The sequence below is a fragment of the Acomys minous genome, assembly GCF_964271855.1.
Source record: "Acomys minous genome assembly, chromosome: 8".
NCBI classification, from domain to species: Eukaryota; Metazoa; Chordata; class Mammalia; order Rodentia; family Muridae; genus Acomys; species Acomys minous.
Genome location: NC_140489.1, coordinates 79,943,227 through 79,960,456, shown reverse-complemented (window position 1 = coordinate 79,960,456; position 17,230 = coordinate 79,943,227). Strand labels below are relative to the sequence as shown.

Here is a 17,230-nt window from a genome sequence, read left to right as displayed (position 1 = left end):
GCCTGCGCCGCGGCGGGGGCGCGGCCGGAGGCTCGGCGGGATGGGCGCACGCTGCCTCTACGGTCGCCGCCGGCGGCCTTGGCTCCCTGGCTGGGTGGACCGGATGAGAGTGCCCGACGATCGGGCTGGTTAGGTAACGGCCCCAGGCTGGGCAGGTACGTTCCTGCCCAGGGGAGAGCGGGGAGAGGTCCTGGCGGCGGGCCCCCGCACCCAGCCAGTGGCCCCCAGCGTGGAGGACAAACCCGGCCCCTGGAACCGCGTCTGATTCAGCCGTCCCACTCTTCTGGGCTGCATTTCAAACTCCTTTGCACCTAGGGATCATTCACGTGCTTAGCCCTGGTTGCAGAGGCCAGTGTGCTCTGACTCTTCAGGGTCACTACAGGATTTCTGTGAAAAGGAAAGTGAAACACCAGGAGGTAAAGGAACTGGAGTTTTAACCCTGGAGAACTTGGGGGAGGGGAGAGGTGGCACATTGCTTTAAGGCTTATTGATTTGACTCTTGCATTAATTCCATTTTGAAACGCACCTTAGCAAAGAGAGCAGTGATGAGGAAATCCTCCTCTGATCTTAAGCTAAGTTTTGATAGCCAAAATGCGTAAAAGGTAAAACAACATTCTAGTACTAGAACAAATTAAATTTTAGCTTTCACGCTTTTTACTTGAGCAGCGCGATGGTTTTGAGTGTAGTGATTAGGCGTAGTACTCTAGTGTTTTTGTTTTGGTTCTTTGCTTTTTACTTTTTAACCCTGTAATCTAAGTGTTTCAGGGAGCCCCATTTTGTTTACATTCTAGTTTGTCCATTTCTTCGTAATCTATTGTAAAGTAGGTGAGTTTTCATTTTAATAGAGCCCAAATTTATCAACAGGTGGTCTTTCACATGAAATTTTATTTTATTTCATTTTAGTTTTTAGAGAGAGTGTCTATGTAATAGCCTTCGCAGTCCTAGAACTCCTTTGTAGACCAGGCTGGCCGCAGAGAGATCTTCCTGCCTCTGCCTCCTGAGTGCTGGGATTAAAGGCTTGTGTCACCGTGGCCTGATTCTGATGGGATTTTAAAGCGGAAATCACCTTTGCTGCATCATTATCATTTCTACTGTGGTACTTGAGACCAACATCTCTGCTTGATTTAATGCAGTGAGGTGTTTGGAGTTTCAGTAATTTTTTTTTTTTTAGAAAAGTCTCATTCATAGTTTTGTAATATTTCAATAAATCTCCCCAAATAATTTTCAGATTACTGTATTATGTATGAAACGATGGAATGTAAGTGGGAAGCAAACAAATGTTAAGTGCAAACTTTAAAAAGGTCAGGCTTGGGAGAGTACACCTTTATTTTAAGCCCAACACTCAGAAGTCAGAGAGGCCTACCTCTGAGGTCCAGGCTAGCATGCTCTACATAGCAGATAGGGGCAGCCAGAGCTACAAAGTGTCTCAGAAAGAAAGCAGCAGCATGTGGGTGAGTATCAGAAGTAAAGTCGCTTTAGCAGCAGGTTTGGGTGGTGTTTTGGAGATGCTTTTACTTAAATAATCTTAAAGCTTTTCTAATCTCTTAGCAAGTCATTCATGATTATAATTTGCATGTAATAAATTTTATTTCTGCCCAGTCTCATCAGGCTGATATAAAATATTTATCCTTTACTTTTTGCCTCTTTATCTTAGGTACAGAGATAGCAAAAATGTTAAACTTGAGATTGCAAGTAATGAGAATTCTTTTTATATGGAAATTAATATTTTTGTCAGTTTGTAAAAATTCTTGCATGGCTAGAAGACAGTGGCTGGATGATGATGAAGAGATTTCTTCTAAAACTAAAGGGAAGGTTATTTCCTAAACTACACAGAGTAGATAAGGTGGTGGCCAAGCATATAGCAACATGTGGGATACATTTTCACAGTGTCCTTAAGAAAGGGCGGGACGCTCGGGACCAGTGAAGAAGCATTGGAAATGTGCTTCCATTTCTGTGATCTCATGTTTCATTGTGTGTAATAAGGAGTTGAGAACACGGGCAAATGCAGCTCTTCAGTTTCATCAATTCTTTTTCCAAATAAAAAGAGCCTGCTCTTACATCTTCAATCATTTATGTTTTCAGAATAGCTTAAGGCACAATTCCTACCCAGCTTTAGTGGCATTGCACTAGCCCAGCTAGGGAACATGAGTGTGAGCCAGTGTAGTTGGTAGCTTGTATTTGGGCCTTTGCCTGTGAAGCAGACATGGTTTTTCTTTTTTAGCTTACCTCTGGGATAATAAGTTTCCAAATAACTGGGAAGCAATAAAAGATGCTTTTCTTCTGGATTCCACAAAACTGTATAGTTTTAAGATTTGTCAACATTTTATCTCTAGCAGATTAGCAGAAGACATCATTGTGCTGTGACTAGAAAGGACAGGATACACAAAAGTCCTTCATCGCTGTTCAGGCCTCATTGCACTATTGTGTAATGTGCTGCCAGGGTAACTTGCTTCTCAGAGGCCTCCTGGGCCAGCTGGTCAGAGCTCAGTACCTCTGTAGTCATTCATTAATACGTAGCACAGGAGCACAGAGAAGAACACCAGTATGTTACAGCAGTGGCGAAAGACACTTCCAAGAGCTGCGTCACTTCCTTGAAGCAATGAAGCAGTCAGACATTGTCATCTCCAGTGCTGAGGAACACAGGAAGCTGAACATTATTGCAGAAAAAAGTTAGAGAGATGAGAATCATAGGACCAAGTTAGTTCATATGACTTCCATATGACAAAAATTTCCAGTGTTTTCTTCTTACTGGTTCCCGTTTTTTGTAGTTGCCTCTTCAATGCTTCTGAGAAAACACAAAAGGATTAGGGACATAGACCCATGACACCAGAGCTTGTCAGAGAGGAGGGGCACCGCTAGGACTCCTTATTTTTTTTCCTGATCTTTCCTTAAAGACATACATGTGCCAGTCAGTGACAGACCTCTGTAATCTTAGCACTGAGAAAGTAGAGGTGCGAGGCTACCCTTGGTTACATATATTTTTTTCAAGTTAGCTTTATAACGTGTAGGGAAAACTTGGGCAGCTGAAATAAAATGGTAGGGCTGCAAACATCAGGTAGAGAGATGCTTGTTGTCAAGCGGGGACCTGTGAGGTAGAAGGAGAGAACCAACTCCTGCAGGTATTTATCAAGTAGTTTATGCTTCAGAGCTAAATAGCAATGAATTATTTTCTGTGGCAGCAAATTTCCAGGGTTTCACAGACCTTAAAAATCTCCTGAAAAGCAGAACTGTTTATAATCCTTGCTCTGTTTCATACATTAGCTCAAGTGAGGCAGAGGCCAGTCAGGACAGGGCTAGTGTATCTTTTTCTGGTGCCATAGGCATTGCACAAATAATGTAACTTGTTCTGTGGCCTTGGGTATGTCAGCTCATTGTATTTTAAATCTTGGCTGCTGCTGCTGCTTTTTTTTTTTTTCATTTAAAAATACAGGTGTAACTGAAAAAGTAGGCAAGTACTAATAGTACTAGTTGTCTTCGGTGATATGATACCAGTTTAGGAGGAAAGATCTTGAGAAAGCAACTTGGGTCAACCTATGGAATGCCTTAAAGAAAGTTACATGTAACTCTGTCTTAGTTAGGGTTTTATTGCTGTGAAAGACACCATGACCATGGGAACTTATTTTTTTATTAATTTATTCAGATTACAACTCAATTGTTATCCCATCACTTGTGTCATTCCATTACTCCCTGCGGCCTTCACCCTATTCCCCTCCCCTAGGTCAATGACCGAGGGGGACCTCCTCCCCTACTATGACCATGGCAACTTTTACAAAGGAAAATAATTAACTGCGGCTGGCTTTCAGTTTCAGGGGTTTAGTCCATTGTCATCATGGCAGAAGCATGGCAGCATGCAGGCACACGTGGTGCTGGAGGAGGAGCTGAGTTCTTGATCCTCAAGCAGCAAAAGGAAACTATCACACTGGGGGTAGCTTAAGCATAGGAGAGCTCAAAGCCTGCCCCCAGAATGACACACTTCCTCCAACAAGGCCACACCTCCTAATAGTGCCACTCCCTACGGGCCAAGCAGTGAAACACATGCGTGTATGAGGCCATACCTATTCAAACCACCGCATTCCCCAGGAGGAGGATGCTTACCTTAAATGTGCCTCCATCCTCAGCCCCCACTGTCCTAGTAGGACAAGGGCAGGGACCCTTGGGAATGGAATGCATTGATGCAATTGCCTGGCTAACACTCCACATTGGAGAATGCTCCTACTATTAAAACACAGGAATAGAACCTTTTTATTCTAGGCAGTGAAAGTTATTGCCTGGTACCTAATCATTTTAGAAGGATTGTAGGAGCTACCTTTTTCATTCGTGTGTGTGTGTGTGTGTGTGTGTGTGTGTGTGTGTGTGTGTGTGTAAAGGTTGCCTCCATGTATGTCTGTACCACCTGTGTGCTAGGTGTCTCTGGCTTCCCTGGAACTGGAATTACAGTTGTAAGCAGCCGTGTGGGTATTAATTAATCTCCAGGCCCCAAGTTTATCTTGTCATTGGGAAAGCAAGTGTGACGAAGTTCTGTTACAAGGCTGTATTCAAGGGGTCCTTTGTTCGTCATGGTGCTCTGTTAGCCACAGGAGGGCCCTGCCAGTTCAGGGAACATTTAGTACTGAGGTTGCCTAGGAATGTGAAGAATTTGGTATTTCTCATTGAATCACTTTATCTAGCCTTAGAAATCAGAGCCATCAGAAATTAACAAGAGTCAAGAACATCCTTCTCATACACTTAATTCTGAGCATATAAATCTGATTAGTATTGCTTAATATTGAACACTGAGCTCTTTATTTCCCCCCACTCATTCCTTCCATAGTGTTTATCAACTCGATAAATAGAACCCTTTCTGTGAGGAGTTGCTGAAGTAGGGTTTGCTAAATGCCTATGGTTAGTCTGACACTGGTGTCCCAGGCTGGCCTCTGCTCCAGGCAGTCTTCCTGCCCTACCTGAGTGCTTGGATCACACAGGTATACGCCTCTATTCCTGACTTAAATGGTACCATTGTTAACCCAGTTGCCCCAGCCAGACTCGGGGGTATCTGTAACATCTCATTACACTACACATCCAGTTCTAGTTCCCCTTTACCCCCCAAAATCCTAGGCAGGTCTGTTTTTCCATCTGCCTTAGCTGTGTGCAGTAACTTAATTCCTCGTTCTGCTCTGAGTATCCTGTAATCATATGCCCCTTACTGAGAGATTGACCGCTTTATACTATTCATGTGTTTATGTTTGTGTCACACACTTCCAGCTGTGCCAGCTCTCTGCCCTCAGCCCCCAGACTGATACATTGTGAGGAGGGGCTAGGAGTTGTAGCTCCACGTTAGAATGTGTACTTACCATATATAACAGCCTAGGTTCAGTTCCCCAGCATCGAAGAAAAAAAAAAAAGAAAAAAGAAAGCTGCAAACCATATTATATTTACCCCAGTTTAAAAGATAAAGAATATACAATCAGAGCTCCTTCCCAGCACCTGTGCCGATGTATGATCTTGCCTATTCTGACCTTAGCATTTCCAAGGACCAATGACATTGGCCATTATTCTGTACTTTCCCTAAGAGCATATTGGGTGTTCATAGGTCAGCGGTTCTGTTTCATGGTTAATAACCCGTGAACTTGCCTAGAAGACATTCTTAACCTGTATTCTCTAAAATACTTTTAAATTTCTCTTAATTGTAGAATATGATTTACTTCTAATTCAACAACTTATGCAACTTTGAACTAGTATCTTTTTTAACATAGAAAACATTCTGAATATTTAGGCAAAGTGGGTTATAAAGCACCATTTTTTAAGTATTCTAAACAAAGCTTTAAAATGTAAATGCTTGTAGATGAAGACATTGCTCAGCAGTTAAGAGCACTGGCTGTTCCTGCAGAGGAGTTCAGTTCCCAGCATCCACATGGTGACTCAACCCTCTGGAACTCCAGTTCCAGGAGACCTGATGCCCTCTTCTGGCCTCCTCAGGCACAGCATGGATGTGGTACACAGACATACACGTAGACAAAACACCCATACACATAAAATAAGAATAAATAAATCTTTTTTAATTAAGGGCTTTAAAATTTGTAACTTTTATTCTAACTGCACTGTTGTGATGGGAAAGGGTTATTGTCCTTTTAGACCCTGGTGGAGTTAAATGAGTTAGAGGTATTTCCATTCAGCTTTGACTTTGCACTTCTCAGAGAAGTAGTTAGTTTGCGTTGCAGTGTATATCTATGTAGTAGTGTGTATATGCATGTTTGTGTGCTTCTGATTCTGTTCATACAGACATGGTATATGAATATGTGTGGAGGCCAGAGATTAATGTCTGGTATCTTCTCAATTGTTGTCCAAAATAATATATTGAAATGGGGCCCCCTTGAGCCCAGAGATCCACAGTTTGGCTAGTCTGAGCTAGCTAGTTTGTTCTGTGGACCCTGTCTGCACTTCCCAGTGCTGGGATTGCAGTTGGGCCACTATACCTGCTTGGAGTTATGTGGGTGCCACGGATCCAAATGGTCCTCGTGCTTGTGTGCAAATGTTTGCCAACTGCCCTATCCCCTAGCTTGCAAAGTGTAAATTCCGGTAGGAGATGTGCTATTGGCTGTATGAACACTCACAACTCAGGTCAAGGCAGATGCTATGAAACCCAGCGATGAACCTGAGTTTCGTCAAGTGTGCACTGTGGGAGACAGGCCTGTATTTCGTTTTTCCTCTTCTCCTGCTCTAGTGCCTAGGTTCCTAGGTTGGAGCTTGGAGGACATTGTGCTTTACATACATCTTGGGTATATTTTAAGTTTTAGTTATCTTTTTTTCCTAGTCAGCTTAACTATTACTGAAAAGTCATTTATAAATACACTTACCTTGGGATGTTTGTTTTGTTTACACTGTGGTAAATTAGTAGGTTTAATTCCTGTGGGTTCTGTATTAGCTTTCTCACTTGGTATTTTTTGGCTTTCCTTAAACTGACAGTGATATCAGTCCATGGGTTCCTGAGCCTTTTATTGTGGTTGTTTTTTTGGGGTTTTGTTTTTGTTTCTTTGGTGGTTGTTGTTGTTTTTCTGTGCCTAAACAAAATGGAGCTGCAAGCCCCCTGCAGGACCCAGGCTCTCAAAGTCCATGTAACTGTAGAGCCGTGGTGCAGCAGAAGGGAAGCTGCAAGCATGCCTCCCTGGGAAGGAAGCAGAGGGGATGGCCATTCAGAAGTGACAGTGGGGATCCACTGTGACAGTTTACTTTAGAATGCTACTGCCAAGCTACAGAGATTGTTTAGAATAGAGCCAAGCTTCACTGAGACTATGCAGCCAAATTAGATTGTGCTGACTTTCCTAAACTTGAAGCCATGGCTCAGCAGGGATCATGGTGTGAACTGTGGTCACCTGTGAAACTTGGTCCACTTGGCTGTGATCTACCCTGTACCTTACATTTTAAAGTTACTCTTTCTATTCTTAGTGCAAATAAGGACACACTACTCTTCTGGTCACTTATTTGTAAGTACATTTATAGATTTACAAATAAATGCCTTAATAACACAGTTTAGTTGCATTAGTGTGACAAAAACGCTAAAGTAAATTGAAAGTCCAGTGAATGACTTTTTCTTCAAATGGAAGTTGGAAGTTTTTAACAGTGGCCCTTACCAAATGTATAGAATAGAAACTGATAAAAGGCTTTGATGTTTTTAAGCTCGTAAGAGTTACATTGTATAATAACTTACTTTTCATTCAGGAAGCAATTAGAGAAATAACAAAGTGGGAGGCTCTGTTTCTGTTTTTAGATGTTTCAGTGCATCTTACTTGTATGTATGTGTAGGGGTACACGTGCCATGGTGTCCAAATAGAGGACAGAGAATGGCAGGACGGAATCTGTGCTTGCCTACTGTGTGTCCCTGGGATCAAAGTCAGGTCATTAGGATTATTAGCAACAACTACCTTTATCTTCTGAGCCATATCACACAGCCCCTAAAACAGGCTTTCTGTTTGCTTGTGTTGTTTCTTTTTGCTGCTGCTGTTGCTTTCATCCAGGTTTCTGTAGCACACCCTGGCAGCCAAGAGTGTCCTCGGTGCCTCATAATTGCATAAAGAAGTGGGTCACAAGCAGGCACCCACTTACCACACTCAGCAAGCATATCAGAGAGTACTGGTATTGGTTGGGCGTTCTTGATCAAAAACTCAAAACCTGTTGAGCATGATGTCACGGGACCAAAAATCCAAGCCTGACCTCATAAAACAAGTCAGAGTCAAAATATGGAGGGTAGGAAGATGGCCCAGGCGGAACGTGACTGACGACCTGAGTTTGATCTCCAACACCTGACATGAAAAGCCAGGCATGTGAGCACAGGCTCATAGTGCCAGTGCTGGGAAAGCGGAGGTGGAAGACCCCTGGGCTCACTGGCCGAATTGGTAAGCTCCAGGTTTGATAAGAGATTCTGCCTCAAAAATAAAAGGGAGAATGACTGAGGAAGACCTGAAATCAACGTCTGGCCCCTATACACCTGCATGCACGTGTACACACACACAAACCTACACACAAAAATGATAAAAGTCTTATCCCCAAAATACAAGTACAGGCAAGTATTCCAAAGCCCCAAGACTGAAGTGCCTCTGATCTCAAGCATATCACTAAAAGTAAACACGTGCACAACTTCCCTGAATCTGCCGCCTTGGTCTGTTTGATATGGTTGTGTACCTCAGACTGCAAAAAAAGCTATACCCTAAGACCAGGTGAGAGCCTTTCCACCCTCAGTCACTTGTTTTGACTCTGAGGTAAGGTCTTCTTAGAAGGATTGTGGGGATACACCTGTCTCTTGCTCTGTGCAGCCAGGGTGGGAGGTTGACCAATAGCAAGTAAGAAACAACAATCTCTGACTTGGAAATAATTGGAAGGCTTGCTGTTGTGCTTTATTCTACTCTTAGTGCATCCTAATGAAAGTATTTTTCTTCATATAGGTTACTCACTATAAACAATACCCACCCAACACAAGCAAAGTTTATTCCTACTTTGAATGCCGTGAAAAGAAGACAGAAAACTCCAAAGTAAGGAAGGTGAAATACGAGGAAACAGTATTTTATGGGTTGCAGTACATTCTTAATAAGTACTTAAAAGGTATTGCTTTTCCCAGTATGTTTAAAACACTGCTTTTATGTGACTTCATATTTTTCTATATTGTTCTGTTCTGCTATTTGAAGTAAATTTTTGAGTAATCTAATTTTGATATTTAAATCAATCACCGCTTTAGATGCTATTTTGAGGGTTTTGTTTTTGAGACAATACCTTACTCTGTACCCTAGGCTGACCTTAAATTCGGTGAGTAGCTCAGGCTGTCTTCTGCCTCAGCCTCTCAAGTGTTAATATTATAGTATTGAGCTACTACCATGCCTACCTTCTTTTGCAAACATTTTGATATATTAATTTGAATGCATTAAATCTTAGAATTTGTGATCATATTTTCATTTAGGGAAATATTTGCTCTTTAAATCCATTGCTCACAGCTCTTAAACAATGGTGAAAGCTTAAAGTGGCTTTGACTAATTGTAAGCTCTCACCAGAATCATTACTTAAATATAGGCTTTTAAGATTTACTTTTAATTGACTTTGTATCAATTTATTGCATAAACATTTCATTTGCTATTGCTGGCCTTTAAGCTTGGGATCCATGCACAGTGAAAGAACCGATGGGTTATGGGCAAGGCTCATCTACAAGGCAGTGATGTACCGTGACAGACAGGGCTGGTGCAGTGGAGTGCTGCAGCCTGGAAACAGCTCCTTCTTTTTCTGATAATAAAAATGAAGATTAAAAAATAAATCTTGGAATTTGTTGTGTATGTGTTAGGTGTTTTAGGTTAGAGAGCTTTTCTGAAACTGATGCGTTTCCAGAGAAAGTTTCGGGCAGTCATACTCACAGGCCATTTTAGTTTACTATAGACTTGGCTATGCACTCAGGGCAACAGGTTTATTATTAATCTGAAAACTCATTTTGAATTATGATAGATTCGACTAGAATATTTTTATATTGCTTTAGATATGCCCTAAGGTTTCATTTTTCAAAACTGTTTACAATAGTGGGTTTATTTCTGAATGTATTTAAAATAGGAAAATTCCCTCCAGTAATTTTCTGGCGTCACTTGTTTATTGAAGCCATTTACAACATGCTTTGTAATGGAGAAGTTCTTAAAACCAAACACTATAACACTACATAGTACTGTGCACCAGCTTAAACTACATACTTAGGAGTGACAGTTGGAAAACACTAAAAGTCTGTTTTCCGTGGGTAAGCTGTTGTGTATCTGTAAGAACAGAAATTTGTACATACAATAAGAATACTGCAGTTTATAGCAGACACTAGTCGTGAAGATGAGCAATATATTTTAAGCAGCATTTGTTGACATTGTATGGTATAACAGCATGCACAGTGCAAAATGCACATGTGTGTGTTCATACCCAACTGGATGAAGTTGTATGATCCAACACAGGTGAACATGGCCAAAATCCACTTTGAATTCATTACATGTGTGGTTTTGAATTAACTTATGGCACTTACACATTCACAAGTTTTTACTGTTGTCAAATTTTTATAAAACTGATTATATATCCCTATGAGTTTAGCTCTAGGCCAGTGTTTTCTGAATAGTTGTGTATCTTCAGCCATGTATTTCCTGCTCCCATCCTGGAAGCAGCTACGTTGTCCTTATCCTCATTACACAGATAGGAAAAGCTAGCTAAGAATGGGGGTGAGTGTAAAACTTTAGTACTTGGGGAAAGTACTGATTTGCAAGCCCCAGAGACGGCTCTGAAGAAAGTTCACCTGGAAAATAAATTATAGATTATCTTAAATTTAAAGAATTGCCCAAAGTACTGGGGAGAGGGTTGTTTGTTTTGTTTGATGCTATGTATGTGATTTTCTGTTCTTTACTTGTTTGTTTTCATTTTTCAAGACATAGAGTCTCAGCATGTAACCCAGGCTGGCTTCAAAACTCATAATCCTCCTGCCTTGGCTTTTTGAGTGCTTCATTTATGAGCCTGAGTCCTGTGCTTGGCTGCTCCTGTACTTTTAAAATAAATGAGCGTTTATGCTTAGGGTGAACTCCTGAAAGGACAGGTTCCTTTCTGAATCTGCTCTTGACCTGGTGACACTCGTTTCATCTTCTATGGACCTTTCAGTCGTAACGGGGTGAGAGAGCCGGAGACAGTGCTGAGGTGACACAGCAGTTGAGAGTGTATTTCAGAGTGTAAGCAAAGCCTGTGTGTCCTTTCAGGTAAAGTAGTGACCAAAGAGAAAATCCAAGAGGCCAAAGAAGTGTACAAAGAACATTTCCAAGATGACGTCTTTAATGAAAGAGGATGGAACTACATTCTTGAGGTAAAATTGGCTGTCGGTTTTTATCTATTTTGATTTTCATTTAGTTAACATTTTCTTGCCATGGAGTTTGACTAGAAAATTCAATGATCACTAAAGCTTTTTGTTGATGATTTAAGTATAATGGTTATCTTTAGATATTCTTACCAAAAAATTGTAGGCAACATTTGGTTCTCTCCTGTAACATGAATCATTAACAGATAGTTTGCAGTAGATGTAAGTAATATGCTATGTAACTTAGAGTTTAAATAACTCATGTTTTTGAAAGATGATTTAATATATTTCTGGAAAATATACCTTAGAAATGGAAATAAACTAATAATTTTTAAAGGGTATGATTACTTGGCAGTTTCAAATGTTATTTCTAACTTCCTCAAGTGAAAGTAGATGCTATGAATTTATTACAACATGATAAGTAACTTTTTCTCCCCAAGTAGTCAAAATAGTTTGGTGTAGCTCTTTGGAGTTGATGCTTATTTTTTACTTTACTATAATGCCCTAAACATCCAAATACTAGGAATTGAATTAATAATAAGAGCAAAAGACATCTAGTGGTTTCTATATTACTACACTACACTAAGATAAAAGTGTTATGCAGCATATCAAATCCATCACAATTAGAAATATTTGTAACTTTCATACATAAAATAAAATGAACTTTATCTTTTTATGTTAAAATGCGTGCCTGTGGGTTTTTGACAAAGTAGAAGAATCACACCACATTGTGTATGTGTAGGCTGTGTTAATGTGCCTCTGTCATCTCTCCCTTCTGTGAGGTTTGTTTTGAAGATAATATGCAGTGCTGAGTGTGTAATTTCTAGTGCCAGTCTTTTGATTATGTGTTCAGGAAATCTTAGGGTTAGCTAGACATAATCTGGCCTGGCTCAGTCTACAGTCAGGCCTGGGCTGTTAAATGACTCCCCAAGGTCTTGCCGATATGTTTAGGCTCAAACCAGGGTTTGTAAAGAAGTGTTCTTCTGCTACGTCACGATGCCTGCAGTGTTTCATTTCACAGTTTTTTCTCATGTAAATGCTGTGTCTTGAATTACATAAAGTCTTGGGATTCCCATAACAACTTGCCTTCTACACAAGGATTAATTATAACTTTCAGCTTGAGAAAGGGTTGTGCTAAAACAGCATGATCAAGGCAACTTATAGAAGAGTTTATTGGGGCATACATTTTCAAAAGTTGAGTTCTATGACCATCATAGGAGGCAGTGGATGGAGCAGTGGCTAACAGCTTACTTCCTTCTCCACAAAGCAAAGAAAAATGTCCACCTCCCCGGTGACACACCTCCTCCAACAAGGCCATACTTCTTAACCCTTCCCAGACAGTTCTGCCATCTGGGAACCAAGTATTCAAGTCTATGAAGTTATGGGCTATAGCTTAAATGTTGGCGTTGAATGTCAGGGTCTTCCTGCTTTTAAAAGTCTGCTGCCAGAAAAGAGAGAAAACTTACAAATCTTCTATATAGTGACTTTCTTTTCTTTATGTGTTCGTTAACACTAGTCTTTAATCTTTCCTTCTGTTTTTCATGTGTGAAAATGACCTGTGTAGAACAGGTTGTTTTTGTAAGGTATCTTAGTTTGCACTTACTTTTTGACTTTTCTGAACAAATCGGAGAAGTGCTATTTTGATCAGTGTTGATCCTAAGTGGTAGGTGTTCTTAGCAGAAGCTGCATGAACTAGATCGGAACCTGAGTTGTTAATCTTTTTAACCCACTTTAGAAGCTGCAGGTACTATTGAACAACTAGATCTGTACCTTCTGCAGTGGGAAAAGTTTAGTTTTCATAAAATGTAAAAAACAAAAAACCTTAATACAGCAGGCAACTGCATATCTGCTGTTGAATGAATGGGTGTATTGTTGCCTCCTGCCAGAAATACGACGGTCATCTTCCAATTGAAGTGAAGGCCGTTCCCGAGGGCTCCGTCATCCCCAGAGGGAATGTGCTGTTCACAGTGGAAAACACGGACCCAGAATGCTACTGGCTGACCAATTGGATTGAGGTGAGTGGGGGTTTGCTTTTTTCAGAATTTAGAATTCTGTCTTGGTGATTAAAGATTTAAAAACAAACAACAACAACAAATAACATTGAACTAGGAATCTGGTAAGTTTGCTACTGTCAGTAAAGTTGTGTAATCTGCAGTTAATTCCTGTTTCAGCTTCCTCATCAATGAATGATAGTTGGACTAAATGATCTTTTAGGTCCTTCTAATGAAATCTGATCTTAGGAGATTCTGTCTAAATCAAATGACCAATAATGGTTACTTAAAGCTCATTTGACTTCTGTCTTAAAATTGTTTTTGTTTCTATTAGCACTGCTAGGGCTGGGATCCAGGACCAGTGCACACTAGGCAACTCTCACTAAACTCCATCTCCAGCCTCTTTTTTTTTTTTCTTCAAAAAGTTTTTTGAGGCAAGGTCTTAGCAAGTTACTCAGGCAGTTTTTGAATTGGCTGCCCTCCTGCCTCCGCCTCTCAGACAGCTGCTCCACCAAGCCAGCTGATCCCTCGTCATTTTATAGGTATGCTAGCATGGAGTATGATGAGGAAAACAGCCCATGTCCATCTCGTAGCTGCAGACTTCTGCTGGACATCCTGCACCTATGAGAGCAGTGAAATTCTCAGCTTCTAATCTAAATATAGACATGCTTCTGTGTTCCTGCTGTTTAATTTCTAAGTCGAAAAGAACAGTGTCACAGACATGAAGATAAGTCAGCCGTAGAGGCTTTGCTTGACAAAGTTCTAGAGACCCCTGACTCTCCAGCATGATCTCTAGACATCTAGAACAACTGTTGAGGCAGAAGGACATGTATGTAATCTGATTTTTGTTTCTGTTCTTGCCTTTTTGGCATGGGGGGAGGTTCCTTACCTGTATCTCAGCGTGGCTCCACATTGCCACAGTCACAGTTTTGATGAAGATAATATCTAGCTTCTTGATGGATTACTATAATAGTTCATCTGCGGAAGAAATAACCCAGCAAGCAACAATAAAACAACACGTCACTGAATGGTGGATACAGTTACCATCAGCATTTCAATATTGATTAAAGTCGTTTGTTGTTACACTGAATAAAATCAGACCCAAGGATGTGTTTAAAATACATTTTACTAAGTTGACAGAGAATCAAAATTGTTACTAGACTCCTGATGGGCCACCAACTAATAAGGACTCAAATAGGCTAGAAAAAAAAGATAATCGGCTACAATAAAAGTTCTGCTAAGTCTATGCTATATAGTCCAACTCTGAATTAACTGTAGCTAGCAGTAAGTGACAATGAATCTTAGTTTGTGTTCACAGATTTTGAATTTGAAAGATAAAAGATAAAAACATAAGAGTCGCCAGGTGTGATGGCGCACACCTTTAATCCCAGCACTCGGGAGACAGAGGCAGGAGGATCACTGTGAGTTCGAGGCCAGCCTGGTCTACAAAGGAAGTCCAGGACAACCAAGACTACACAGAGAAACCCTGTCTCAGAAACACCCCCCCAAAAAAAAACCATAAGAGTCAAGGAAGGGCTTGGGGATTTGGTTTTGTTAGTGCTGGAGATGGAGCCCAGCACACAGGACAGCATGCGTGCTAAGCACATACCTGTCGCTCTAAGCTGTGTCCCTGCCTGTAGTAGAGTGGTTCTCAACCACACTACCTCAGCTGGTACATGCACACTAGCATTTTTGTCCTCAAGCCGTGAGGCACACTGATCACTTCCACTGTGTAGCTGAGGGGCCCCTCATTCAGTCGTGCCTGCTGGGATCATTGACTTCCCAGAGGCAGATAAAGAGTGTGCAGTGGGAGCTGGAAGGGGCTTAGTGGTTAAAGTAATTCCTCACAGTCTTGGAAACATGGGAGTACAGATTCCAAGATCCCATGTAAATGCTAGGTGGACTTAATAGGAGACAGAGACAGGATCCCCAGAGCAAGCCTGGGAGACCGGTTCTGGGTTTGATTGAGAGACCCTGTCTCAATGAATAAAATGGAAGAGCAATCCTGGATGATTCCCAACATGAAGCTCAGGTATCCATATACACAGACAGACAGACACACACACACACACACACACTCTCTCTCTCTCTCTCTCTCTCTCTCTCTCTCTCTCTCTCTCTCCACACTTGAAAAGTGGAAAAAGGAAAAAAAAAAGATTAAATAATTAGCATGTCACTTTGCTCCTTAGAGTTTTCCTTTATACTCTTCTGAAAGTGACTGTTTAATGATTGTCATTATCTTTGGTATATTTTACTAAGAAGCCACAAAGTTAAAAAAAAAATTTATCACACAGCTTAGAGTGGTAGCTAGCAACATGTAATTAGCATTTGTTCTCCTCTCTCCTTTGATAAATACCAGTTTTAATTTTAAAAAATTATTAAACAAATGGTGCTATAGAGATGACTCAATGGTGAAAGTATTTGCTGCACCTATGTGAGAATCTGAGTCCCAGTGTCCAGTAACCACACAAAAAGCTAGCAAGGCCATGTGCACCTTCACATGCTGGGTAGGGGTGGGAGGACAGGGAAATTACTAGAGCTTGCTGACAACCAGCAGCACCAAAAATCAATGAACTCCAACTTCATAAAGAGTTCTCATTCTCCTCGAGGGAACAAGGCAAAGGAGAGAAGAGGCCACTGAGCACCCCTCTTCCTCTGCAAGGGCACATGCACACATACTGCTAAACATAAGTGGAGTCACTGTTTCTTTTGTAGAAATCTATCCTGAGTCCTCAGCTCTGAGTTTCCTAGTGGATACTTAAAATCTGTTGCTTGACACAGCAAACTGACTACTTACAAACTTGAACATGCTTGTCCTTTAACATACTTAAAAGACATCAGAACAGCTCACTTCCCTCTCTGAATATGTGTTTGAAACGGTGAATAACTTTGTAGATGGCCACTCACCTGAGTGAGCATTGGTGCCAGGAAAAGCCTCCTAGTCCTTTCAAACTATATCTCCAGATAAGTTTAATAAGAGAGCCCAGGAGCTCTGTAGAGGCTTTCAGGCATCCACGTGGGCTGAGGAGCAAGCACATTAGGCCAGACACTCCTCCCTTATGACCAAATAACAGAATGAAACTTTCTGGTATTAAAAGATTACACTGATGAAATGCCATTTCAAAGATGGAGAAACTGAGGCCTGCTGGGGGAGCAAATGGGAGAATAGCCACATCATTTCAGTTAAGTAAGTGCCATTATACTAAGCACTTCTGAAAGGACAGGTCTCAGTTTGCTGCTAAAACCTGTCTTGATCAGTGTGGGCATACTGCTATTTGGAAATGTTGCTGTCAAGGCCTGCCTGCCTGCCTCCTACCGTAGACCTTGGATTAGCCCAAATTGTAGAGGGGTGTGGTTCTACAACACTGTCTCACATACACACACACACACACACACACACTTCTTACACCTACAGTGTCTTTTGTAGAAGGGTGTGGTGCTACAGCAGTATAATTTAAGCTGTTGGTGTTGTACAGGAGCACTGTATCTGATAGTTTCTCTCCTCTCTTCTGTTCTGTTAACACAACTAGAGTTTTTCAGGTTGTGCTTTATTTATCCTTGTCATACTCCTGGGAAAAAAAACTGATGGCCAAGCTTAATTAAAATACAGAGGTGAGCTAGGTATAGTACACACCTTTAATCCCAGCACTCAGGCCTCTGAGTTCAAGGCCAGCCAGGGCGACATAGTGACAAACAAACAAATGTAGAGCTGATTGGATTTGATTCAATAAATCCGTCTTGGTGCTTGGCACAAAAATTAGAGTAAGATACCTTATTAAGGTCCTTTATGGGAGAATGGCAGCTTGTTAGCTAACTGTGAATATAAATATGAAAATGTATGCTGAGTTGGTATTAGAGGGCAAGTCTGTCCTAGGAATCATAAAATTGGGGTGGAGTTAAAGGAGCTGAGGGTGTGGACATA

At 41.1% G+C, this 17,230-nt stretch overlaps 1 protein-coding gene and 1 long non-coding RNA gene across 2 annotated transcripts in view; one reads left to right on the top strand and one right to left on the bottom strand.

The window, feature by feature from the left end:
• NAMPT (nicotinamide phosphoribosyltransferase) overlaps positions 1-17,230 on the top strand; it is a 34,028-nt gene that overhangs the window by 391 nt on the left and 16,407 nt on the right. Inside the window, exons 2-4 of the mRNA XM_084791220.1 lie at positions 8,916-9,072; positions 11,223-11,326; positions 13,204-13,332. Of these exons, the coding sequence (XP_084647346.1) occupies positions 8,916-9,072; positions 11,223-11,326; positions 13,204-13,332 (390 nt within the window). The remainder of the gene's footprint in view (positions 1-8,915; positions 9,073-11,222; positions 11,327-13,203; positions 13,333-17,230) is intronic.
• Positions 490-15,425, bottom strand: LOC311602738. Its single transcript, XR_014780828.1, has 2 exons — positions 14,198-15,425; positions 490-2,785 (listed from the first exon to the last, which is right to left on the bottom strand). It is a non-coding gene; the product is annotated as an uncharacterized lncRNA (long non-coding RNA).